Source organism: Agrilus planipennis, unplaced genomic scaffold, assembly GCF_000699045.2.
Source record: "Agrilus planipennis isolate EAB-ADULT unplaced genomic scaffold, Apla_2.0 scaffold20, whole genome shotgun sequence".
NCBI classification, from domain to species: Eukaryota; Metazoa; Arthropoda; class Insecta; order Coleoptera; family Buprestidae; genus Agrilus; species Agrilus planipennis.
The window spans coordinates 780,685-807,183 of NW_020439516.1; the positions used below are offsets into that span (position 1 = coordinate 780,685).

Genomic DNA, 26,499 nt, shown 5'->3' on the forward strand with positions numbered 1-26,499 from the left:
AAATAGGTGAGATAGGTTGGTAGGACACCTTCTCAGGCATGAAGGTCTAGTCAGAGACATATTAGAGGCAGAAACGGGAGTTAGGAGGGGTAGAGGTTGACCTAGATTAGATTACTGTTCGCAAATAGTTAAGGATGTAGGATGTTCTAGTTTTAGGAAAACGCGAAGATTAGCTCGGGGTAGGCAAGAGTGGAGGTGCGTGTCCAACCAGTCTTAGGACTGACGACCTTAATAATGGTATGCGTTTGAAATTATTGTAAATACTAGTGAAATTATAACTGAACGGAAAAAAGTTGTTATATGATTACAATTATGATAGAATAATTTGACATATATGATCTGAACAGGGCTTGGGAAAAAAATGTTATGTCGTCCCTTTGTATGCCTAGGATTATAAGGATATCTAAAAAAATATTGGAAGTTTGAAACAAAATATTTCTCATTCGTGGAAGGCCAAATTAAAAAAACGGTTGGTAATTTTTTACATTAGAAGACACTGGAATTGAGACTTGAAGTTTAGTGAGGTAGGTAGTACTCATCAAGTAAAGTAGTGCAGTAGTATTTAGTAGATGTTTGTTTATTATTTGTTTAAAAATCAATGTGACTGAAGATACAGGCTCTTAAAGTTTTCTTAACCGAAGGAAATTCCGGTAAGTACGGCCCTGGCTTCAGCCTTCCGTCAGCTGTTCCCGCCAAACATCGTTTGTCCTAACAGATATTTGGCGACAACAGCTGACGAAGGGCTGCAGCCAGGGTCGTACCAACCGGAATTTCCTCAAATCAAGAAAACTTTGGGAGCCTGTATCTCAAGCTAGATTGTTTTCCGCATGGATTTAATACTACCCCACGATTCTACTTGGTGAATACTACCTACCTGACTAAACTTCAAGTCTCAATTCCAATGTCAACTAATGGAAAAAATGACCAAACGGTTTTTTCCCATACCAAAAATCAATTTTTTGCCCTAATTTCCACAATTTTCCATTTTGTTTGTACCAATTTATCCTAAGGGGATCGTAGTACCCTCCCTATAGTACGGACTACTCTTCAACGTTATAAATATGTTATATACAGGTCGTCTAATTACCATGTAATCGTATTCCTCGCTGCTGCAAATATAATAAGCGCTGAGCTGATAACAATTAGGACACTTCTAAGCGACGATAAAATATTTGTGTTTTGTTGAATGTTTTGAACGTTGTCGTTAGAATTACGCCTTTTAGTCGGCGTGACTTCTCCCGACGAGGATGATTCATAATCCTCGTAATCTCCCAACATCTTTGCTCCTGGAAACAAAGCGAAATCATTAATTATCTACATTGAAATATTCTATTGTTCTGGATAAATAAAAATTAATAAACACTTTAATGTTTCTACGCACAAATAGCAATAACTTAAATTCATTACTTATTAGTAGGCAGTTATTGTTAGCCGTTTAAATTAAATTTCACCGGAGGGAGCGGCAAAACCTGTGGTAAACTGAAACACATATTAGTGGAAAATTGACTCAACATTAGGGTTATTCGACATTCATCAAAGGGTAGTATCGAAAATCGGTAAACTTTTTTGCTTTACCTGTAAACTGTCTTCAAAGGTTTTCAATTGCATTTATTGGATATGGATTTTGTTTATTATTTATATGATAAGATGACTGAAAGTATTTGTACGAATTTTCCTGTATCACGTCGTATATTCAAGAGATGATTCTGCCCTTTGATGATTACCGAATTCGGATCGTAATTAACCAGTAGTCTATATGCAAAATGATTTTTTCCATGTATAATTTAATATACATATATGTATTCTATATTTCTCGACCAATGTAGATTAAATTTTAGGAATAATTGCTTTGTATGGGATGTCAATATGCTGGAAATCAGTTAAGACTAAAATTATAATCGCCAATGTCAATGATTTACCTTGAACTCTGCAAAATGACGTTGTCTTTCTCGACAATTTTTCCTATTTTCTCAAATAAAAAGCAAAATATTACAATTATCTGCAAAGAAAAAACCTCAAAGCAAAAGACAAATTTGATTTGTCGTACTTGACAGTGACATACTTGAATTAAACCTTTGCACTTAATAGTTTCAAGGCTAGTTACGATTAATTTAGTAAGTATTTGTTGTACATTATCCAGTTTATTGTTTAATAATTGCAATGCAAAATTACTGTTTGAACTTTGAACACTCGTGCATACAAAGTTTAACTATAACTACCCTTTCTTGGCATTAATTTTATTTATTTTATCTAACTTAAGTTTGGGGGCATCTAAATTTTATGTAAATTTTAGTAGCCGGATGGTGAGTGCTACCTACCTGACTAAACTTCATGTCTCAATTCCGATGTCAACTACTGTAAAAACGGACCGAATATTTTAATAAATAATGTAGACAGGCGTATATAATTAATCTGAGTGGAATATGTAATATATGCATAAGTGATAGTAAAGTACGTAATGAGTACAAGTACTTATTGACTCCTACCTGTTGAATACTGCTTCTCCGACTGTTGCTCTTGATTCCAGAGTCTTTCCGGCTGTTGTACGAAAGTGCCATGCTGAGTTGATCGTTTTCCATGTTGGTAAAAATTTTGTTAGGCACATCGAGTGTCCGGCTCGATTTTGTAGGCTGGTTGGGCGCGGTAACGGTGGCACTACGCGTCCTTTCAATTGGAGGCAACATAACCTCGAAATTCGGGGATTTCCCCCTACGCGACCTGTTACTACCCGCACGGCTCAATATCGCGAATTCGTTAGGAGATCTACCGCACTGAGATCGATAACTTCCCGATCGCATAAAACTCGTAAATTCGCTCGCGGTGTAATCAATGTCGGACCTCGATTGACTTATATACGACTTCACGTCTATGGTGTCTTTTGGATCTTCAAAAAATATGCTACTGAGTTTATCTTCCTCGTTAGTACTCAAGTTACTGCACGATCCTTTGCTTCGTGTTATGATGGGCATTTCAGGTACTTGAAGGTTGTTATCAGCTTCGATTATTGTAGGAACTTGCTGATAGCCGCAGGTGGCCACGGTGGAGATGTTCAGGTTGCTGTGTGATTGACTGTTCGCGTCATTCGTGCCCAGTTTATTTTGGTCCGATTTCCTGAGAAAGTTCGGTATCTTCCACGACGTTTTGAGTTTCATCGAGTGTCTTCCTGAGCTCGTCGTTGACGTTGGGGTTTTGATCGCTTCGTTGCCATTTGTTTCGATCTTTTCCACTTCCAGTTCTTGCTCGTCGAGAATGCTGGGCAGGCTGCTTGCTTTGATCTTACAGACGTCAGGAGATAGGGTGTTGCCACTGTAGGAGCCTTTAGCAGCCGAATTGTCACAGGAGAGAACTCTTGGTCGGGTCTGGGGAGACATGGAATGAGGCGACGTCGGTGGAGACACGACAAGCTGCAGCGAGTTATTTGGAATCGAATTCTCCTGTTTCTTCAATCNAAACCTGTTATTAAAATGTTAGGAAAAAAATGTTAAAAAATTGATTTCAATAACAAAGAGAGGTCGATCGTTTGGAAATAGGTAATTCCTATTGACAATAAACATGTACCTGCCTACCAAATGATTGTACTCACCAGTTGTGAAAAAGTCAACCCTTATATCACGATTTGGTAGTTTGTTTGTTCACATAAACGTATTTACATTTTCATAACACTGTCCAAATTTATTGGCATATACAACCGTATGTACATGTATATCGACATCAATATTTTGTACGAGAAAACTAATTAAAAGTAAAAGCCATCTGTCGAAAAGTTCAGAAAATGCCAGAACTCATTTGTGTTGTACTGTTTTCCTGGGTTTTCCGTGGGAAATTGCGTGTCCAAGTTTTGTTGCTCTGCGCTAGATGGTGTCCCATGTATTATTTATCCACATTTTAAACAAAGCATAAATGCAATGCTTTTTGTTTTAAATCTTACTTTTACGAGAAATTTTGTATCAGAATTTCTCGTTAATTTTCCCTTTATGAGAAGAGACATTAAATTACTTGCATTGATTATTAAAATTGTCATTTTAATTCATCAAAGCTTCTGTAGTATTGTGCGATTTTTTTTTATTTAATTTTTCCAAGTTGTTTCTATAAGTGTTACGCTCCTCTATTTTGGATATGAACTTATTTAATTAATCTTTAGAAAGATAACATAAATAATATAATTATTTTCTTCATTCTTGTACAAATGCAGGAAGCTCATTTTTAGTCTCAATCCTACATGAGCTTTTATTGAATAAAACTTCTAACAGTTCTAACAAATTTGTTTTCAAAATCGTCTGATCCATTCATGATCATCACGAGTGGCTATCTACTGTTATTAAACAGCTGATTGTCCATTTATTGTTACCTACATGTTATACCTTTGTGCATAGTTTAATTTAATAAATAATGATCGAGTGGTTGAATATCTCTGGTAACAATTCCTTGTTATCAATATTTATTCGGGACCGCCGACATGTTTATACAAGATTAGCGAACTATTGAAACAGTTTATTGTGGAAGATGGACTATATTAAATTAAAATATTGTATTATTCAGATTACAGGTCACATACACATTGAAGGCACTTTTACTTGATTAGACAAAACATTTACATACATAATATTCCTTTTTTTTATGTATAGCTATCAATATATATGCAATTATTTACAACAGACAGTAAATGCTTCTTATATTAGTAAATATGTAGTAAAGCTAACATTAGACTTGGTCAGGTGTTCGTGTAAAGGTGCACATACGCCTGTTCGTGAGCATGAATACGTTCGAGACAAGGCGAGCCAGAACATATTCAAATCAAATTCTTTTTGTTTGAAATTGTCGTACCGCCTCGACTTGCCTCGATCGTGTTCGTGTTCAGATGCATACTCAACTTAATTAATCTGTGTATGTGTTTATGTATATTAGTACTTAATACAAGCAGCGATTTTTTTAACAAATTGAAAACGAAACAAGAACTAGGAACTTCTCATCGAAAGATATTTTATTATTAAAGCTATTTCGCAATATCATTTATAATCTACGTTATTAAAACTTAATCACAAGTGGTCCACGAATATGGTCAGGTATAACTGGGGCCTTTACTTCGATAATATTTGCTGGTACCATTTGGTTTGACATAGGTTTTCAAATATTTTTCTAGAGTCAACTGAAAGTTTCAATTCAAATAACACAAAACAAAAAAGTTCAAAGGACAAAAGGAAGACAGCCATAAAAAACCAAGACAATGAATAATTAAAATAATTGGATAGGATAATTAAATACCTTGAAAAAGTCCCACACAATGGGCGAAACGTTGGTAAATTGTTTTCTCAATAAAATGCTTCTACAACCCCTAACCTTTTTTTATTTAAACGTTTTTATGTGAAATTTTGGGTTCACTTCAGTTCCCCTATTGAAATATTACGTAATTTATGTATGGAACCTTTTAATTTAGTAAATTTCCTAGACGTGGGACATAATGGGAAACATTAGATATTAATTGGGAATTTTTTATGACCATTACAAGTAACTATAAATTTTGATTATTTTTTAAAGTAAAAACCCCATTTGAAACGCATCGTCACAACATAACCAAAAACTAGCTGCTAATTGTTCAGTTTTTGCCTTAAGCTATCACCAACACAGAGAACAAAATGTCTAACACAAAATCTGCATTGCATTTGGTTTTGTTGTGATTACACATTAATTTTAGCATACATTAAAAGCTAAAACATTTTTATTTATTATCACATGAAAAGTAGGTTTATTCAATGCCCTCTATACAATAACAACAAAAAATTGCTAAACATCCAGTAGATCACTAAAATTTTGCGATTTTCAATATTACAAATGCGAAAGTGACTTATTAATTAAATTAAATAAACTTAATAATATTTACTTTTACAATATACAATATAAATTATAATAATAATAAAAATGGCACTTGGCAATAAACATATTACATATTACAGTAAAGTCTTTACAATATAATGAACCTATTGCTTTTTCTAAATATTCTTCCTACGCCAATGGTTGAAATAAATAATATAATTATATACAACGATTATGAAACGTAATATTAAACAATTATTACTATATTACAAATGTAGTATAATAATAAGTAAAAGGTTTATTTTTACACGTTTCGAAATGACTATAAACAACACACAATCGTCTCTAACAACAAAGCAACAAGGAACAAATGAAAATAAATATTTGTTTAACAGAGTTTAGAATTTCTACCGAAGCCAAAAGGCGTACAAACATCATTTTTAGATAACAACGAAACAACGCACCATTTTTTTTACAAATGTATGAAAATTGAGTGCTGTACCGAATAGGGGGGCTCCCCTGATCCGGGATAAAAAAGTAAAGGTCTAGATGATGACCCCCACGCCCGAAGGGGGGGGGTAGAAAGAGGAGGTCTCCCCACCACTGTACCATAAAAAGTTCGTGGCGGTTCAAAGTTAATAAATATGCCAATTTTTATACATTTCTAGGCATGTAAATATTTATATAATCATTCTTAAACAATATCCAAAGGTAAAACTAATGAAAAATACATAAAAATATTGAGAAAGTTATATAAAACATTATTTAAATATCTTTATCAATAGGGTAGGTTAGGTTAGGTTAGGTTATCGGGTTTTGTTCAAGTGACCACCCTCTTTCGAACCCCCTTACCTCCAGCCGCTTGAAAATATTTTTTTTATTGAATTTTATTTGAATTATAGTGTATGAAAATTGTCAAAATAATCAACTTTCAACCCCTATAACATTTTAAGGGGGCGAGACCGCCGCAAATTTTTTATGGGGTTTTACTCAGGTGACCAACCTCTTTCGATCCACCCTACTCCCACCCCCATCCAACCCCCATAACTTTATGAGACCGCCACGAACTTGTTATGGTACAATGGTGGGGGAGACCTCCTCTTTCGATCCCACCCACCCCCACCCCCGACATCTAGACATTTACCAATTGTCGAATCTGGGGTGCCCCTAAACGGAAATTTTCCGAAAATTTTAATTTGAAGCCATATAAAAACTGAATTGAAAAAAAAAAAGAAAAGCAAAGTGGAATGAAAACTGCTGGTCAAATTTTCTGTAATCATTTATTAAAAGGTAATTGTTTCAATTTTCCTCTTTGCTCTCTCAGCAAGAGAAGTGAGCTCGCTCGTTAATGGAAAAAAAGGATACAAACCATTATCACCAATTCAAGGACTATTTGAGTATTTTCCACTTGAATGTCAAGAGCACTTAAAGCATTTCCAACATTAGACGAAATAGCGGTGTCATTAAAAATAGCGCGATGGCAGTTATTTTTAGAAAATTTCCAAATACGGGGTGTTTAGTTTACGTCGTGCGCGCCTGCTAATATATTATTGTTGTTTAATTATTTTAATAAATGTATAAAACAAACGGTTAATTCAGCAGCCATATTTCAAGTATGTACACAACACACTGACTTTCGTGCAGGACCGGACTTGGTCTTAAATTTTGTCCGGTCCCTAAGGTGTTTATATTTTGAGAAAGACCAGTGTTCTTATTGTCGTTATCAAAGCCAAAATAGATTTTGTAAAAGTTTACATCTATAAGCTATTTTTACATACATATATATGTAGAAAAGGAAGGGTGGTATTTTGTTCGTCGCGTTATAATAAGTTCTACTCTTTAACTAATTTATTAATCAAACGCTTTTCGTCGTTCTCATAATAAAAATTTCAAAGCGGTATTTCCCGTAAATAAATATCAGATCCCTAATTTCGTCTAGTTTATTTTTAACTTCAAAGAGCAAGGAAATATTATAGAAATATTTCAAATGTGAAGTATAGTCTTGCATCTGTTTTCTTTTTTACAGAACATATATATTTATTTACAAAAATACGTGTCAGTTCGAATAATTTTTCTTTTTATGAATTATTAAAGATAAATGTTAAATTTTTGTAATGTAGAAGAAGAAAATTGAATTCGTATCAAATCATTTAACAATACGTACATGCAAAAATTTTAATTACCTACTAAAGCAATAGAGTAATTATTTATTTTAAGGGGTAATCATTTATAAATGATCTGTGTTCTATGTTTTATTTTTAATAGAATGCAAATATATTACTGTTAGCTTTACGGATTTAGTGTCGAACATTATCGATTATATCGATGAAGATCTGAATTCAATCGCTGTAATTGTGTATTTGAATATTTGTAAAAGTACCTTAGACAAAATAGCACCAGTTCCAAATTTACTGTGTCGTATAAATACCTACAAAAAACAATTACTGAAGAATTCGTTAACAAGCGGGTGTATTTGTTAAAAATCAACACAAGTTTGTACTTTCTATTAGGCAAGACGTGGCACACCGATTAGTGTTTTGATTAAATTGGCGGCCTCGTTTTCAAAACTGAGATTTTCCATATATTTTTGAACCTTTACAATGCTATACTAATTAGACCAAACAGTTATTAATACTTTTCGGTTCTTATGGAAGGTTCAACCTCATTGATGGAATGTCAAATGAATAATTAAACAGTTTTCTTATTATCTTCTTGTCATTCGTTATTATCTGTAGCAGTGTCATCCAGTTTCCCTTTCAACAAGTACACGTTCATGTTATCTTTTCCTTTGACGTAGATGCATCCTCTCTTTTCGAACTCGTACTTCTTCTCCAAAATCTCCAGGCAATGTTCTCCCACTTGTATCCTGCCGTTGACTCCTGTCGAATCCATTCGTGAAGCTATATTGACGGCATCGCCCCAAATGTCGTAGTACAACTTTGTGTTGCCAATGACTGCCGCCGTGACATCTCCGAAATTGTAACCTATTCGTAAGATGAGGTTGAACTCCAGGAGATCTCTGTTGAAGTTTTCGATGACGTTTTGCATGGCAAGCGCGAAATCCATGAGCGCGTAAAGGTGCTCGTTGGGGTCTTCTTGTTCCAGTCGCATCGTTGAGTTTAGGCCGCTTGCTGCCATAAAAGTGCTGCCTATTGTTTTGATTTTTTCTACACTTTTGAATTCTGGAAGCGTCAAGAGTTCGTCAAAATCCCCGATGAGTTCGTTGAGGACTCGTAGAAATTCTTTGCCACCGAGGTAACTCTCGTCGTACATTTCGTTGAAATTAACTATGCTAGCGAATATTATGGCGGCATTTTTGACATTCTCTGAGTATTTGGCGTTCTTTTTAAGCTGCTCGGCCACGTGTTCCGGAACGATGTTGTATATCAACCAATCGGCTTGGTTTTTCAATCGTTGCACATGGGCCTTGTCACGGTTTGCTACAAAACTCGTGTGAAAACTGAGACGGTAGCAAATTTCGAACTCCCTGTTTAGGAACCACACCAAAATGAGTAACAGAAGTACCACCATAAGGATTTCCGAATCGTAGAGGTACTTGTCCACTGTTTCTACATCGTCGGACGAAGTTTCGTTGTTGATGGACACGCTTCTCGTCTTCAAAATGGTTTGGATCGTACTGGGACAAAAGTCACTGAATATTAGTAGGACAAATATCAAACTGAAGAGTGTAGCAAGAACATTTTTCATCCAACAGTTCAATTGGGTGAAGTTACAGAAGTGCACGATACCAACAAATAGCAGATAACTGTAGAGGTAGTCTTCGTGTTTTGACGTGGATATTGTCCTGGGGCACGAGAAATTGCATAGGATCGAGACGAGTGGGAGGCTGACAAGAAGTCCTCCGAAAGCGTTCCACCGGTACCATCGTGGAAAAAACGAAAAGAATTTCTCCGAAAATAACGAGATCCTCTTGAAACACAACGCAATCGCACAAATTTGAGCAAAAACGAAAATCCCAAACGCACTCAACCACAGAGGTGTAGGTTGATAAAGTAGAAACAGACAAAACGAGATCACTGAAAACACGACAAACGAAAAAAAGACATCTAGGTACGTGTTAAATCGCGAATTAGCCAATGTCGGCACCGACTCGCAGTCCGTGTTCGAGTGGACGTTTTTTCGGTATTCTTGTTCCATTTTGTCGTTCTCGAAGAAGAGGGTGAGTTTGGACAGAGGTGGTTTGATGAAATACGACCTTTCAGACTCGGAATTCTTTTGAACACACTTGATTAGTTGCAAGTCGGATTGTTTGCGAATATGGTTTATACCAGAACCGTATTTTTCATAGAAAGGACAGGGTAATCTTGGCATGTTAGGATAATGGGAGTGATTGATGCTACACTGACTAGATGTAAAGTAGCCGGAAAGACGGTGGTGTGGACTCTCCGACCTTGGAAGCTGATGCTCGATCTGAAACAAGAAGTAGTACCTATTGGTACTTATACAATGCATTGTTACAGTTCACCAATTGCAGCCAATTACTGAACACACTAAGGTTTATCAAAGCAAATTGCAGCGACGTATGAAGAGTCTGTTCAATGAAAATACATCAAGCAAAATTATTTACAAAATGGATGCATGGGTATAACTCATTGATCTTTGATCGTTTTATCATGAATATACCATTGCTAGGGATTTTAGTTTTCTTTGAAATATTTATTAATTGTAAGGGTACCTACCAAATTAATAATACTTTACAATTTTGAATATTTGGTAATTTTTTACATTAGTTGACATTGGAATCGAGACATGAAGTTTATGGAGGTAGGTAGTACTCACCAAGTAAAGTAGTGTAGTAGTATTTATTAGAATTTTGTTTATTATTTGTTTAAAAATCAATGTGACTGAGATACAGGCTCTTAAAGTTTTCTTAATCGGAGGAAATTCCGGTAGGTACGGCCCTGACTTCAGCTTTCCGTCAGCTGTTCCCGCCAAACATCGTTTGTCTTAAAACATATCCTCCTAACATTATTCTAATATATCAGGGGCAGGGGCATTAAAGAAACTCGAGTCTGTCATACATCTACCTAAGTAAACAATGACGTCATCAATGCATACTTGGCTAGAACAGCTGACGAAGGGCTGCAGCCAGGGCTGTACCAACCGGAATTTCCTCCAATTAAGAAAACTTTAGGAGCCTGTATCTCAAGCTACATTGGTTTCCGCATGGAATTAATAGTACCTACCACACGATATTCTACTTGGTGAGTGCTACCTACCTGACTAAACTTCATGTCTCAATTCCGATGTCAACTACTGTAAAAACGGACCGAATATTTTAATAAATAATGTAGACAGGCGTATATAATTAATCTGAGTGGAATATGTAATATATGCATAAGTGATAGTAAAGTACGTAATGAGTACAAGTACTTATTGACTCCTACCTGTTGAATACTGCTTCTCCGACTGTTGCTCTTGATTCCAGAGTCTTTCCGGCTGTTGTACGAAAGTGCCATGCTGAGTTGATCGTTTTCCATGTTGGTAAAAATTTTGTTAGGCACATCGAGTGTCCGGCTCGATTTTGTAGGCTGGTTGGGCGCGGTAACGGTGGCACTACGCGTCCTTTCAATTGGAGGCAACATAACCTCGAAATTCGGGGATTTCCCCCTACGCGACCTGTTACTACCCGCACGGCTCAATATCGCGAATTCGTTAGGAGATCTACCGCACTGAGATCGATAACTTCCCGATCGCATAAAACTCGTAAATTCGCTCGCGGTGTAATCAATGTCGGACCTCGATTGACTTATATACGACTTCACGTCTATGGTGTCTTTTGGATCTTCAAAAAATATGCTACTGAGTTTATCTTCCTCGTTAGTACTCAAGTTACTGCACGATCCTTTGCTTCGTGTTATGATGGGCATTTCAGGTACTTGAAGGTTGTTATCAGCTTCGATTATTGTAGGAACTTGCTGATAGCCGCAGGTGGCCACGGTGGAGATGTTCAGGTTGCTGTGTGATTGACTGTTCGCGTCATTCGTGCCCAGTTTATTTTGGTCCGATTTCCTGAGAAAGTTCGGTATCTTCCACGACGTTTTGAGTTTCATCGAGTGTCTTCCTGAGCTCGTCGTTGACGTTGGGGTTTTGATCGCTTCGTTGCCATTTGTTTCGATCTTTTCCACTTCCAGTTCTTGCTCGTCGAGAATGCTGGGCAGGCTGCTTGCTTTGATCTTACAGACGTCAGGAGATAGGGTGTTGCCACTGTAGGAGCCTTTAGCAGCCGAATTGTCACAGGAGAGAACTCTTGGTCGGGTCTGGGGAGACATGGAATGAGGCGACGTCGGTGGAGACACGACAAGCTGCAGCGAGTTATTTGGAATCGAATTCTCCTTTTTCTTCAATCTGTAGCTGTCGCAATAGGACAAGGGACGGTCTAGTTTCTTTCCGAGGATGAAATAAGTTTTCAGGCCTAAACAAATATGTATAGTTAAGGCTTAAAGTTAATTCTTAAAAACTTTGGATACTGGTACGTTTATGTAGAATTGCAAGTATATATCAAAGAATTTGTCAGTAGATAAGACAGTTGTATTAATAGATTTCTCTAGTATATTATTCATTTATTGTTCGGGGAATAACTGTTAAAATTTATAAAATATTTTCCATATCAGTGTTGACGTTACTAACATACATTCTTTTGGTTTTATAATGCATGATTTTGGAGACGACATATACTTTAAATTTGTTGAAATGTCACCTTATTACCACATAAAAAGTTATTCGTGTTTTATATTCATATACATTAGTTGTATCATAAAGTTGTGGCCTGTTTTGGTAATTAACCTTCCTGGTAATAATAATAATAATTAGATACACGTGTTAATCATTACAACGGTACCTTAACATCATGATACGAAACTTTTTGTTTTAGGAGCACTACTAAAAAGTTGCATTACTTTGGTGTAAAAATAAAACTTGTGATAGTGATAATTACGTTGTTATCGTATAATAAAAGGTCAGTTTATTTTCAGAAGCTTATAAAACCTTTAAAAATTGTTTTAAATTTTTGTAATAAAAATAATTTCGTTCTCCAATTTTGCAAATATGGTGTTCCTATCAAAGATATTTTTTATTCCTACATGCAATTCCTTTAAATATGGTGTTGTAGAATTGCAAAAATACAGTAGAATCCGCTTAGAATGACATCGAAGGGAAATGACAAACACGTCATACTAAGCGGGCGTCATACATAGCATAGTCTTAGGAAATAAACAATTTTCTATTTTGGTTAGTTATTTAGTTTAATAGATAGAAAAACTACAAATTATATTTATTAACAGAAAAAGAAAAAGAACAATGAATTGTAATATCAAAATACAATAAGAAGGGTCAGAAAAATGAGCGAAAATGTTATTATTAATCATTTGGGTCACTATAGCCGGATATGATTTCTTGAAAATCAGTCATAATAAACGATGTCATTTNTAGAAAAGGTTAGAAATGAAGAGGTATTGGAAAGAATAGGAGAACAGAGGACTCTATGGAAGTCAATAAAAAATAGGCGAGATAGGTTGGTAGGACACCTTCCCAGGCATGAAGGTCTAGTCAAAGACGTATTAGAGGCAGAAACAGTAGTTAGGAGGGGTAAAGGTAGACCTAGATTAGATTACTGTTCGCAAATAGTTAAGGATGTGGGCTGTTCTACAGTTTTAGGGAAATGCGAAGTTTAGCTAAGGATAGAAAAGAGTGGAGGTACGTGACCAACCAGTCTTAAGACTGGCGACCTTATGATGATGATGATGATGATGATAAGAAAGGTCAGAAAAATGAGCGAAAATGTTATTATTAATCATTTGGATCGCTATAGCCGGATATGATTTCTTGAGAATCAGTCATAATAAACGATATGTCATTTTAACGTAGTCATTATATCCAAACTTTCCTTTAGAAAATTTAATATGAAAACCAAACTTAACACTGCAATAACTTCATATTAAGCGGTTGGTCAATATAGGCGGAGTCATAATAAACGAATTCCTTTGTACAAATTCCAGTGGTGTAGAAATTGTTTTTAAAATGATGATTTCTTTGTGGTTCTGTACCAAAAGGGTGCCGTTATAGTTTAAAGTTTTATGTTCCATTTGAATTATTTGTGTTTTTGGGCTTTTATATCACAACACTTGTTGAATTTTATTAAAAAGCTATATGTAGTAAGTAACGGTTGACAAATCCTTGAATCACGTTTTGTATCGTGGTGTAAAATTAAAATTGTTCAAAATGAAAAAATTAACAGGGGTATTTTCGAGGTTAATCGCGTGTTTATCAATATTATCGCATTGACCGATGTTAAAATAGAATATTGTGATGCAATTTAATTAGTACATGTAAACAGGAAAATTAAAGTGATATATGTATGTACATTTATAGTTCATTTAATGCGCTTATAGCCATTGCATGACTAATAATATACATAACTATTTTTATAGTTAGATCAAAATGTTTCGGTTAAAGTACTTTCAATATAGACTTGTGCTGTTACATTTTAGTAAGTACCTGAGCTTCGAAGTAAGGGTTAAATTACCTCGAATTTTTCACAATTTCTAATCTATCATTTGTTTTCGTAATATTCTTATATTTATGCTAATTTTTCATCGTTCCTGCCAATAAAAATTCTATTGGTTAATTTGGAATGGCAATTTTAAAATTCGACAACATTATTGCAGAATATCGCAAAAGAATTGTTTCATAGCAACACACCATAAACCTTTCAATAATAGCAGAAGAAAATTATAAAATAATGTTTCATATTAATAATAAACAATAATAATTGAACTGCTATTACACGCCTATAAAATATGTATAAGGACATTAAGGCGTTGCTTATAAAGGTATTATAAACAAGTTTACACAGTTAGTAATTGAATAGTTCCGTTTAGTATTTGAAATTGCAAGTGCAAGAACGTTTATTATAAGTAAATTTATCAATTTGCCCGAATATTAAACGACTCATTAGACCGACTAGCCGAGTTTCTTTAAAAATGAAAATTTATGACAGTTTTCCTCAGTCCAAACTGACATGATTCCTTTGTCCATGTCGAGTCCAGGATAGCCGAACATTTTTTTTTCGTTAGCCCACCCTTACATCAAAATTTATAACAAAAAAAGTTGAGAACCACTTAAAATAAAAATTTGATTGCCCAAGGTTAGTCCAGGTTATCGCAGGGATTTATTTCCTTAACTCATTACAATTTCGTTGAAAAATTCGCATTTGGGGGATACCAACTTCTCAGAGCTAAGTTTCACGTATCTATTCATTTTTTTTTGCTAGGTTTTGATTTTCAGAAGTCTTAACGAAACTAAGTGGTTATTATAAAAATTTTGATTGATAAATATTTTTGTGAGTTGCCAGTTTTATATTTGTAGCATTTACTGTTTATGCCTTAAACCTATAGCTTTTTTTACTTTCATTGAAAAATTATATCGGTATTATCATCATAGAGTCGCTAGTCCTAAGACTGGTTGGACACGCACTCCACTCATTCCTATCCTGAGCTAATCTTCGCATTTCCCTAACACTAGAACATCCCACATCCTTAACTATTCGCGAATAGTAATCTAATCTAGGCCTACCTCTACTCTTAATTCCTCTTTCTGCTTCTAATATGTTTCAAACTAGTCCTTCATGTCCCATCGCCTACCTCCCATATTCCTTTGTCGATTTCCGTTACGCCCTTTGTTCCTCTGCCCTTTTTTATACCTCCTAATTTTTTACCTTCTCTATTCACAATATATTCTCATCATTCGCCTGTAGCAACAAATTTTAACCTAATTTTATGTTCGATTAAGCATGGGTATTTCATTTAAAATACTAATATTCTTAATGGATGTAGTAATTTAATTGTTTCAAAAGTGGTATCAGTATAAAAAGTTAAAAAGCGTTAAATATTTTCCTTTAGCATTATGTTATTAAGTAATTCTAACGCGCTGAAAGAACTGTTAAGTGATAAAGTCAACAGTAAAAATTTCAGATAGTGAACGCTAAAACAATAAAATGCGCTTTGGATTTTGCTTGTTTTTCAAAAATTGATGTTGACTTTTTAATTAATAGTGCCTTTTGAATAAGCCAATATCGATAAAAATTATGCAGTACGTTTGAAGCACGGCTACACACATATATATGAAAAAAGAGAAGCGCAGATGCGTTTTGGGGTGTGGTGTTATAGGAGGATGTTAAAAATACCGTGGATAGAACAAGTTAGAAATCAGAACGTATTAGAAAGAGTAGGAGAACAGAGGGCGCTATGGAAATCAATAAGAAATGGGCGAGAAAGGTTGGTACTAGCGTTAATCGGACCTCTGCTTCCGTTTCCGCAATTACAGAAGATGTACTACTTTATCACATCCGCTTCTGCATCTGGTTCCGCATTTGTATAACGGAAGCTCACCGGAACTTAACAAAATCTTATTTTTAATTTTTCTGAAAATCACTATATCGGAACAATAGAAGAAGTCGTAAAAATTTATTACTTTTATCGATTGGCTGAACTTGACCGTTTTCAATACACAATTTAAAAGGAATTGCTACTTGGAATGTTGCAAGTGGGGTAGCTACCTGGGCTGTCTTTCAGTGATCCCCCTGTAGCATTGTGAACGTATTATTATCAACCCTTTGTGTCTACGAACTATTAACCACAATGTGCAACGTTATAGCCGTTAAAATATTGTTAATAATAATACTGTCCCTGTGCAAATAATTTTATTAGATATAGTTTAGGGCCTAAACATATTTCCTAGTATTTAGCAGATATGTTGATATTTTCCAAATTTTATTCTCTTATTGGTTCCTTACTTTAATCTAAAAACAGCGCGGACTTCAAGCTCCCCCTTAAAACTAACACAGTTATAAAATAAGTAAGCCCATGTTGTATGTAGTTTGTCCAGTGGTGTAAATTTTTAAATTAAAAAAGCAATTTTATAGCCAGAAAGAAGCCCTATTTGGAATTATTTTGTTGATATTAATTATGCAAGTATCAAATAAATAAAATCTGTAACATAATATTCGAAAAAAGGGCGCACGACCACTGCATTAAAGAATCACCTAAAATCATTACACTTCCGCATCTGTTTCTATTTCCGCTTCCGCAAAAATTTACTATTTACTTCGGTTGCATCAGTATTTCGTACACATTCTTAGGCATGAAAGGCTAGTCAGAGATGTATTAGAAGAAGAAATCCATACGACCAGTATCGTTTGGAGACTAATATTTAAATCAGTCATCATTTCGTTTTTTCCCGACAGAGGATTTAATTGTATTCTTTTGCACCCAACTTCACATTTAAGCCGTATAATTTTTATATGATTTGAGAGCTCATATAGCAAGGCTTGTGTGTGAAAAATTCCAATTAATTCTACGCAGTAGTTTTTGGTTGGTGCCCTTTTAAATATGGAGAGCGATAAGCAGCATTTTCGACATATCTTACTGTTTTACTACAGAAAGGGTAAAAATGCTGTTCAAGCCAGAAAGAAATTGACTGATGTGTATGGAGAAGGTGTGTTGACAGTACGCCAGTGCCAGAACTGGTTCGCTAAATTTCGATCCGGCAATTTTGATGTCGAAGATGCACCACTTTTGGGAAGGCCGGTTGAAGCTGATAAAGACGCGATAAAGGCATTAGTTGATGTGAACCGGCCAATAACAACACGTGAGATCGGATTGAGGTTAAATTTATCAAATTCAACAGTTTATGACCACTTGAAAGGCCTGGGATTATCCTCGAAGCTCGATGTATGGGTTCCCCATGTTCTCACACAGAGAAATCTGTGTCGCCGCATTGACGTCTGCGATTCGCTTCTCAAACGTCACGACAATGATCCGTTTTTGAAGCGCATCATCACTGGGGACGAAAAAGGGTTGTATACAACAACGTCAAACGCAAGAGGTCATGGAACAAAAAGGATGAACCGGCTCAAACCATTTCCAAAGCCGATATTCACCAAAAAAAGGTGATGCTGTCTGTTTGGTGGGATTTTAAAGGAATCTTTTTTTTTGAGCTTTTACCGGATAACACAACGATTAATTCGGAAGTCTACTGTCATCAGCTGGACAAATTGAATGATGCACTTCAACAGAAAAGGTCAGAACTAATCAACAGGAAAGGTGTAGTGTTTCACCAAGACAACGCGAGACCTCACACAAGTTTGGTCACTCGTCAAAAGCTTTTACAGCTTCAATGGGATACAATGCTACACCCACCATATTCTCCAGACCTGGCACCATCGGATTATTATTTGTTCCGGTCACTCCAAAATTTTTTAGGCGGTAAAACCTTCACCTCAAATAAGGAGGTCAAAAACCTCCTCGATCAGTTTTTTGCCAGCAAAGACCAAAAATTTTATGAGCGTGGAATTATGCTACTACAAGAAAGATGGCAAAAGGTGTTGGACCAGAACGGTCAATATATAATTTAATAAAGTATTTGTTTATTATACGAAAACTGTCTTTCATTTCCACAAAAAAACGAAATGACTTTCCGAACAACCCTATAAATACAAATGGTCTGTGTTTGTATCGAAGAGTTACCCAGTATTTAGATCTAAGAATCTAACTAATTAATGTACTGACTAATTAATTTATGGTAGGGGAGGTAGATTTTACTACTCTCCATATATGGCTGGTCAAACTTATTCCTGTCGTGTATATATGATATTCGAAAAATGTCTTTTTTGCATCAGAATTAATTGTTATCGAAATTGAGCCTAATTAAATGTGGAATTTGATAAAATCCTTGAAACCAAATTAATTCGTATATCGTATTAATTATGTTATCAATTAGATAAACTTGAATGGGTACTTTCCCGGAATATATGCTGGACATTTATTTGCATATTAAGTGTACATGTTTTATTAATACAGTAATTTATTACCGAAAGAGAATGAGCATGGCTCCAGGGTTATTGTTTCGGTTTTCCTGTATTCTGTATTGTTTTGCATACAAAAGATATTTTGCTTTTTAAAAACCATTATCTTCATTAGTTAAAATTCTAGCTATGCTTAATTCGATTATATGTATGTATATTTTCTACATAGAATGAAAAATATCCACTTACTTAAATTAGACAGCAAGTTTTAATTTTTCGTAGAAATCCTTATGTTTATCTTTTCTTAATTGCTTACAACTTTACATGTTATTACACCTACTTGCTGTTTATTTTAGTTTAAAGTAATTTCCACAAGGAATTGGAGTAGTTAAATTTCATTAAAAACTATTTAAACCTTGCCCAGCGACATTCGGTTTTTGATTAAACAGTTGGTTGGAACGTTTGTTTTTATTAATTAACCGCTGTAAAATCTAATCTAGGAAGCACGCGCCTCATATTTTTGCAAACCGATTAGCATACGTAACATTTTTTTGTAAATCATTAAAGTAAATATGCATGTACCTGGTAGTAAATGTACATATATATATATATATACATTAGGTAGACAATTAGAACAATAAGTGTGTTTAACTTTGCTTACTATTATCGGTAAATATTGCAACGTTTTATGTCAACTATTATTTATACATATACTTAATCTATAATCTCTTTTGCTAACGATTAGTTTCAATTGTTACGATATTTTTTTAATCTATAGCTGTCAAGATTTGGAAGAGTAACTAGCTTTTAAGCAATAAGAGTCATGGTGGATTATGTAGAAATATCTCTACGTATGCCAACACCCGAAGTGGGTAACATTGAATCTCGGACGGTCCATAAATAAAACTCAAATGGACATAAAAGTTATATATATCATTTATGGTTACTTTTCGTCATGATCACTTTGACGATTGAGGTATTTGTCGTACCGGCGGACAATCATTCCAGTATCCTCTTCACAAAGTCTTTCATGAATTTAAATGAGTCTTGAAGTTCCTTGTTAGTTTAGAAACGCTACCCTTTCTAGATCTTCCTATCCAATTAAGGGAAAAAATGGAGACCACTCAACAATGGGTCGAGACCGTGATTGGTAGAAAATGTTTCGCTGAAATTGCTTACACTTGCTGGATTGCGCCAGCACTAGGGTCGGATTTTGTCATGGATCATAATAATTCCGAAAGTCAGCATATCAAGTTTTTGTTTTGAATGACCCTCCGACCTAGTGTCTAGTGACTCATTTCACTGATTTTCAGTGCAACTAGGAGCTTCAAGACATCGTCAAAACTCATTTAAATTCATCGATGGCAACTTTTCTTGCATTAGAATGTATTGGAAAGTTTGTCCTTAGATACGATAAATGCTTCAATCCGTGGAGGTGATTATGGCGAAACGTAACCATCGGAAGTAAAAAAAAAAATAGCGGCCCTTAGTAGTAGAAATAAAATAGGTATAAGCGTACCAAATACGGGTTCTCCTTCTTCCAATAGATATTGATCCCTAAGAAATTCACAAGTCCTCTCCGAAATGTGCACCATTCCCGGTTTTCCCGTCGACTCCATTCGATTGGCCAAGGTGACATCGTTACTCCACACGTCAAATTTAAACCGCCGCGTCCCCACAATCCCACACAACACCGTCCCCGTATGCACACCCACCCGCATGTTCAACGCTTCGTTCGTTTCTTCAACGAATTGCTTGATCGCTTGTATCATACTCAGTCCCATTTCGACACAACATCTGGCGTGATCGGGACGCGGTCCGGGACATCCGCTGACGCAGTAGTAACAATCTCCGAGGGTCGAAATTTTCTCGCAGTTGTTCTGCTTGCATAGGACGTCGAATTTCTGAAAGAGCTTGTTGAGGATGTCTACCAACTCTTCGGCACTCTTTGTGCTCGAAATCTTCGTGAATCCGACTATGTCAGCGAAGAGGATGCTAACGTTTTCCATCCGATTCATGTTGAATGGTCTGAAGAGGGACCGGATGTAGCTCGAATCTCCCGAATCCCTGTATTCGGAGCCGTTCTTTACAAAATGCTCTTCCTCACTAAGCAACCATTGTGCAACTTTCGGAGGCATCAAGGAATGTAACATGCTCTCTTTGAGGTTCTTTTCTGCTTTAAGCTGCTGCCCGACCAGCAAACTTTGACCAACTTTCATGAACGTGTTCCTCATCCTGACGTTCGTCATAACGAGACAGTGGAGACCGATAACGTGGATGCAGAAGTGAAGCAGGATCCTAACCAGCATCGTCAATCCTTCGCTCTCCTTGTGGTGCACCAGCCACGTGAGCACTTCGAACAAGACCGAGTATGTTATGGCGATTGCTATTGTTAAATAGAGACGCAACGGGATCACGGTATAGATGAGCAGTAGTACTTCGGTACAAAGAGAAAAATGACCGACTGGACTTATGTCGGACGTCTGACGATTGAAATACGGCTCGAAACGTACGGGAATCAAAACCAGGAACGACAGACTGATGAGACACAGACACACGGCAACGCTTAGCGACACGTAAAACATGTAAGCGTTGAAAAACTCGCGATAGGTGAGAAGGAGAAACGTCACAACAGAGAAAATCACAGCCGCAAGGATTGTGCACAGGATCGGCCATCGTTGAGTACCGTATGAGATGCCAATCGACAGGAAAAATATGAGCCACGATGACGAAATGAGGAGGATATACCAAAGGGCGTACCTGAAATAAAGAACAAACACAAAATTAATACATGGAAATTCAATAAACTATTCGAAATCGACAGAGGGATTCAGAGATCATATTGAGGAACACACATCAATAAGAAAATACTACAAATGGCGCGGTAAACGCCATCTGTAGTACGATGCTACATTTTAGGATTACGTATGCTCCAACAAGGTCCATTTAAATATATGGATATCTACTTGCTGAAACGAATCCCGGCGTAGCTAACCTCAACGTGATAGCCACGTTACCATAATCGAATAAAATAATTCGAAGTGGTCTGTATTGTGTCGAAACTGCCAGACGCCGATCGCGATTTCGATCTTTTTGGATCTCATCAGCGCGTCGCAGACAGTTCTGACAGAACACAGACCAACTTTTACCTGCTGTCTTAACAGCGCGTTTTAGAAAATACTACAAATAGCGCGGTAAACGCCAAATGTAGCATCCTACTACAGATAGCGATCGAAATTGCGATCCGCGTCTGGCAGTTTCGACAGAATACAGACCACTTCGAATTATATTATTCAACACATCAATAAGTATTGGAGATGTCTGTCATACCTGCCAGAGGAAACGTAGAGAGACAACTCTTTACCCTGGAAGGAAGACTTTAAATGATCGAAGTCATCAAAAAACGAGAACCACCAAGAGTAGAATACAAAACTCAACTAAATCAACAAAATACTCATTCAACAGATTTTACATACCAATACTACAGTAATGAATTTTGAGTGATTTATAAGATGCGATTACTGGTAGTATTTAAATCATATGAAAATGGAATCTTCACTTATTATTGGAAAGATAATTTCCATCAGTTATATTATCTTCTCTTTTTAAAGATCAGACGTCGCAAAACAATTGAACATTCCAAATATTGATATTGCTAAAGAAGAATATGAAAAACAATTGCAACTGATTGGCACGTACATAGTTTACATAAAAAAATGCGAACGAAGTGCCAATCGATGTGTGGATATGCAGTTTATTTTGTATAATCGTTGGGTTAACCACTGGCATGTTCAGTTAGCTGCAAATGTACTCGGTTCTATTTATGAAAAACTACGACGAAAGGCCAACTTGATTGCTGGTAATGTTCTTCCTGAAAAGTGTGCGTAGGAAAAAAAAATGCGAGGAGGCTATTACCTCATATATCAAACGGTTTAAAAGCCTGTAGAGTATTTATAGCTTGCAGTATTGAGGATAAGATTATCAATAAATTTTTATTCGGGACGAATTACCAAGCAATTGAATTATAATAATATTAAACGAGGTTATTAATCTTCCGTAGAAGATTCAATACTATATTTTGCACAAAATGCGTTTGTTTTTTTATAATAAGTAATTTTTATTCAGTTATTTGCTGCTACAAAGTTATAACCTTCTAAAAATATATTTGAAATATTTTCCGAGTTTTTTCAATCACAATCATTGCAAAAATTAAATGTCAAGGATGTCACCACTCAAATGGACGATATTATTTCGAAGGCTTCGCATATTTGTTAAAAAAATAACATAAGAACGCAAAATTATAAAACCATTAGATTGCAATTAATTTTTATTATTTTTTGATCTTCGGAACTATTTGCATAATATTGAAGAAATTTAATAAAAAAAAAACTAGAGTCGAGATAAATGTCACATAAAATTGGATAATGGACGTACCAAAAGCTCAATCGAGAATCTGCATTTATTACTCTAATTATCATTATGTTTATCGCACAAAAACTGAATAGCGACAAAGTCGACAAAAAGTTTTGAAAATTCCTCCATATATATTTTAATTGACATATAGCACAAATCAACTATCTTTCACGTTATAAAAATCCACTACGCCCGTATTATAACTGATATGGAGATGCGTCTTAAACACCGTTTTGTAGAATACTGACTAAAATATTCATTTTGTATGGGTATCGCTATAAAATTGTGTTTGCGTATACCTAATAAATCAAACAAATTTTTTATAAGGCGTCGCCGTCGTCTTGTTTTATATGGTAATAAACCAATCAAACCAAAAATACAGCGCGTTGAATTTCACATTCGTGTTCGTTTATTAGACTAAATTAACATAAACCAGATTACACCAAAACTGTGCCTCTTGGTTTGAGGAGGCCAAAATTTATCGTACAAAACTATTAAATTTTGAACACTCTGTATCTACTACTAATAGCTGTACAGTCATCAGCATATTAACTAATATTTAGGCATTTCCCATTTAGATTTAGAGGAAAGTATATCACTACAGTGAAGATAACACACTAAGCCTGCGGATTTTAATAATATAATTATAATATTATGCAATCGGTAAACGTGCTATAAATCTCCCTTTTCTTTTGGCAATATAAATACAACAACTGTTATTATAAATACGGTAAGCATACATACAAGTGTAGTTAGTTATTTACTTAAATGATATTAAAGAATTGAGAAAGGCAAATAGCGAATTAATTTTTCTTTACATAATATCTACAATGAAGGTTTTTAAACTGGGTTTTTGTGAGTTTATTAAAGTTATTCCAGTTGAAATAATTATAAACTTAAAATAACTGCTTTAGACGGAAATAAGTGGTGAGGTCACACGTTATAATTGACCTATTTTAAAATAGGGGATGAAAGTTTAAGTGAAAGAGTCGATGGAAACAGTGGTAATTAGCATTTTCTTTTGTAGTGACTGTAATAAAATTGAATCGGTTAACGTATGTAAACTTGAAAACGGTTCTACTTTGATTTCATCATGCTAACTAAATTATACCATTACTCATGTATATCTCTAGATATATGAACTTTTATCTTCATTAGGAATTAAAGGAATTCATTCACTTGAAGTACATACGAACCGTATAATACATTGAATATGTACATACCTCACTATAAGAAAAAAGAATGTACACAATTTTAAATTTTGTAGCTCGGTTTACCATTAAATTGGTCTACCTGAATTTCAGTCGATTGTAGGCATTCACGCTTTTCCGATATTGTTTCTCGAGGATTTGGGAGTCGAAAGTGAGATGCCACCAGGATTTGCTCGCTGCCCTTTCGAAGGGTATGGGTAGACAACGTCCCCAGCATCCAGATTCTTGAGACACTTGGGCCAAATATTTCTGAATGTGGGGGTCGATGGACAGTTGTATGTTCTCCTCATCGACAGTTATATCCGATTGTTGCTCGTTGTCAATTTGAGATTCGGATCTCATGTAACTTGTCCACGAAGCCTTCTTCTTACTGGTCATCGTCGAAGCGAAATGAAAACACTCGCGTGAAGAGAATTCGGACGCGCACTCTGATTACGTTAATTAATTGATGTACTTTCAAAGAAATCAATTCGAATGCCACATTTTCGGTTCGGTTGTTGTTCAATCAGTTGCCGTTTGGATATTCGGAAATTTTTTATTTTGAATTCGGACCGAAGTACTGCTCGCCTCCGAAGCCCGATAAAATGGGTTACGTTGCCTGTAGAGCAACGTGTACACGCCTTCATAATGTTTACGTTCCACAATACATTATCGTTGAACAGACCCTGCCCGACACTGACGAGAAGAAACATTAAATTCCCAATTAACAAACGCGCAAACCGACAACCTACCATGAAACCAGCAAGCAACCAGCTCTTAATCGTGATTGACAAACGACAGATGGCGATTCTACGAATCCCCTACCTCACAATGTCGATAATTTGTTAGACAAAAATCTATGGTGGAGGTCGCGACAACACACACCAATTGCACGTCTTACAAACCAACTAGGGTTTGCACAAATTGCACTTGCTTTGCTACTCCTAGCGAAAGATATTCAGCTGGGTGAAACATCGACGTTACTATGATGTACTTGATTTTTCACCATTCATTCATAGAACTAACGATTACCTGTCCTCAGTACTTTTTAGAAGTCTTTCTGACAATGCTTTACCCCCTAATCATTTACAATGAATTGGGTAGTACAATACCTACCCCTAGCAAACAAACATGATGATATGCGAGTAACGCTTGAAAAAACTACAATTTTTTGGAAATCTTTTGTTTAATCGTAGCCACCTGAGTTTTGCCCCCCACTAAAATGACTCGGTGAAGGTCTAGATGATGGCCCCCACCCTCGTAGGGGGGATCGAAAGAGGAGGTCTTCCCTACCACCGTACCATAAAAAGTTATGGGGGTTAAAAGTTGATTATTTTGACAATTTTCATACACATCATCTAGACCTCTACACCAATGACTCAATCCATTGAATCAACTGAATCAATTGAAGCAACATTTTGTATTTGGTTACTTTTTCACTTTTAACTGAATAAAATAAATTTAAAACCCAGGTTAGTGCCTCTTCATAGTCAACTATTTTTATTCTATAACTATCTCTACCAAAAGTATGCCATTTTTCCCTGATTTCAGACAAAACCCCCAAATTCCATTTTAAGCAAGAAATTTCCACGTGGGGGATCTTAAAACACTTTTCTAATAAATAGTAAATGCGTTTCCTTATCTAGGAAGTTATTTTTCTTTTTCTTGTCTTTAAAAACAGAACAAAATGGTACTTTCTGGGCAAGGGTAAAGTAAAAATTTGTATACTGGCTTCAGAAAGAAAGCACAGTACGTCCTGCTGGATGTTTTCCGCCCTCGTCTTCGCAATTCACACCTGGAAGTTATACTTTCTTCCCTTGGTGCGTAATTAAATATTTAGTAAGGATAATGTGATCCTACCTAACCCAACCCAGCCTATGGCCAGCTTATTTATTGTTTAATTAGCACCTATCGCATCTACTAATGAATTATTTATTGTATTACGTATATGTATGTAGTTTTATATTTCAAAACTGTCTAACTATCACACAGTGTGTCTCTTTGTTGTTTATTGTTGCTATTTTTATTAAAAAAATTGAGAGATACTGTGTACATTTCATAACACAAAGTCGTTTGCATGCATGCCCTTGCTATTTTGCGGGGTGAAGTAAAGGTTAATATTTACCCACGTGAACTATAAATATTTAAATAGTCGAGCTACTCAACTGGGTGTGTGTATATTATTATGTATTATAAACTACATTGTCAGGTTATCGTGTTATTAATTCGAAAATGTAGGTTTATAAAATTTATCGGAGATAA

At 35.6% G+C, this 26,499-nt stretch overlaps 2 protein-coding genes across 4 annotated transcripts in view; both read right to left on the reverse strand.

Moving 5' to 3' along the window:
* Window positions 1–3,724, reverse strand: part of LOC108738471 (fatty acid hydroxylase domain-containing protein 2) — a 7,759-nt gene extending 4,035 nt beyond the window's left edge. Inside the window, exons 1-2 of one of the 2 annotated variants that reach the window (XM_025979238.1) lie at window positions 1,920–2,005; window positions 1,088–1,286 (exon numbers count right to left, since the gene is read on the reverse strand). In XM_025979238.1, the coding sequence (XP_025835023.1) occupies window positions 1,088–1,278 (191 nt within the window). In that variant the 5' untranslated portion in view covers window positions 1,279–1,286; window positions 1,920–2,005. Of the gene's footprint in view, window positions 1–1,087; window positions 1,287–1,919; window positions 2,006–3,583 lie in introns of those variants that run through there. The other variant, XM_025979237.1, reaches the window with a different exon arrangement.
* Window positions 3,725–7,856: 4,132 nt separating this feature from the next.
* Window positions 7,857–25,072, reverse strand: LOC108738447 (adenylate cyclase type 9). Of its 2 annotated transcripts, none has more exons than XM_018471864.2 (4): window positions 24,341–25,072; window positions 20,154–21,394; window positions 11,220–12,247; window positions 7,857–10,242 (listed from the first exon to the last, which is right to left on the reverse strand). In XM_018471864.2, the coding sequence occupies exons 1-4, from the start codon at window positions 24,634–24,636 to the stop codon at window positions 8,527–8,529; spliced, it is 4,281 nt and encodes a 1,426-aa protein (XP_018327366.1). In that variant the 5' UTR covers window positions 24,637–25,072; the 3' UTR covers window positions 7,857–8,526. The 2 variants fall into 2 exon arrangements, with proteins under 2 accessions (XP_018327366.1, XP_018327367.1); XM_018471865.2 differs by lacking the exon at window positions 24,341–25,072 and adding an exon at window positions 23,069–23,264.
* Window positions 25,073–26,499: the final 1,427 nt, after the last annotated feature.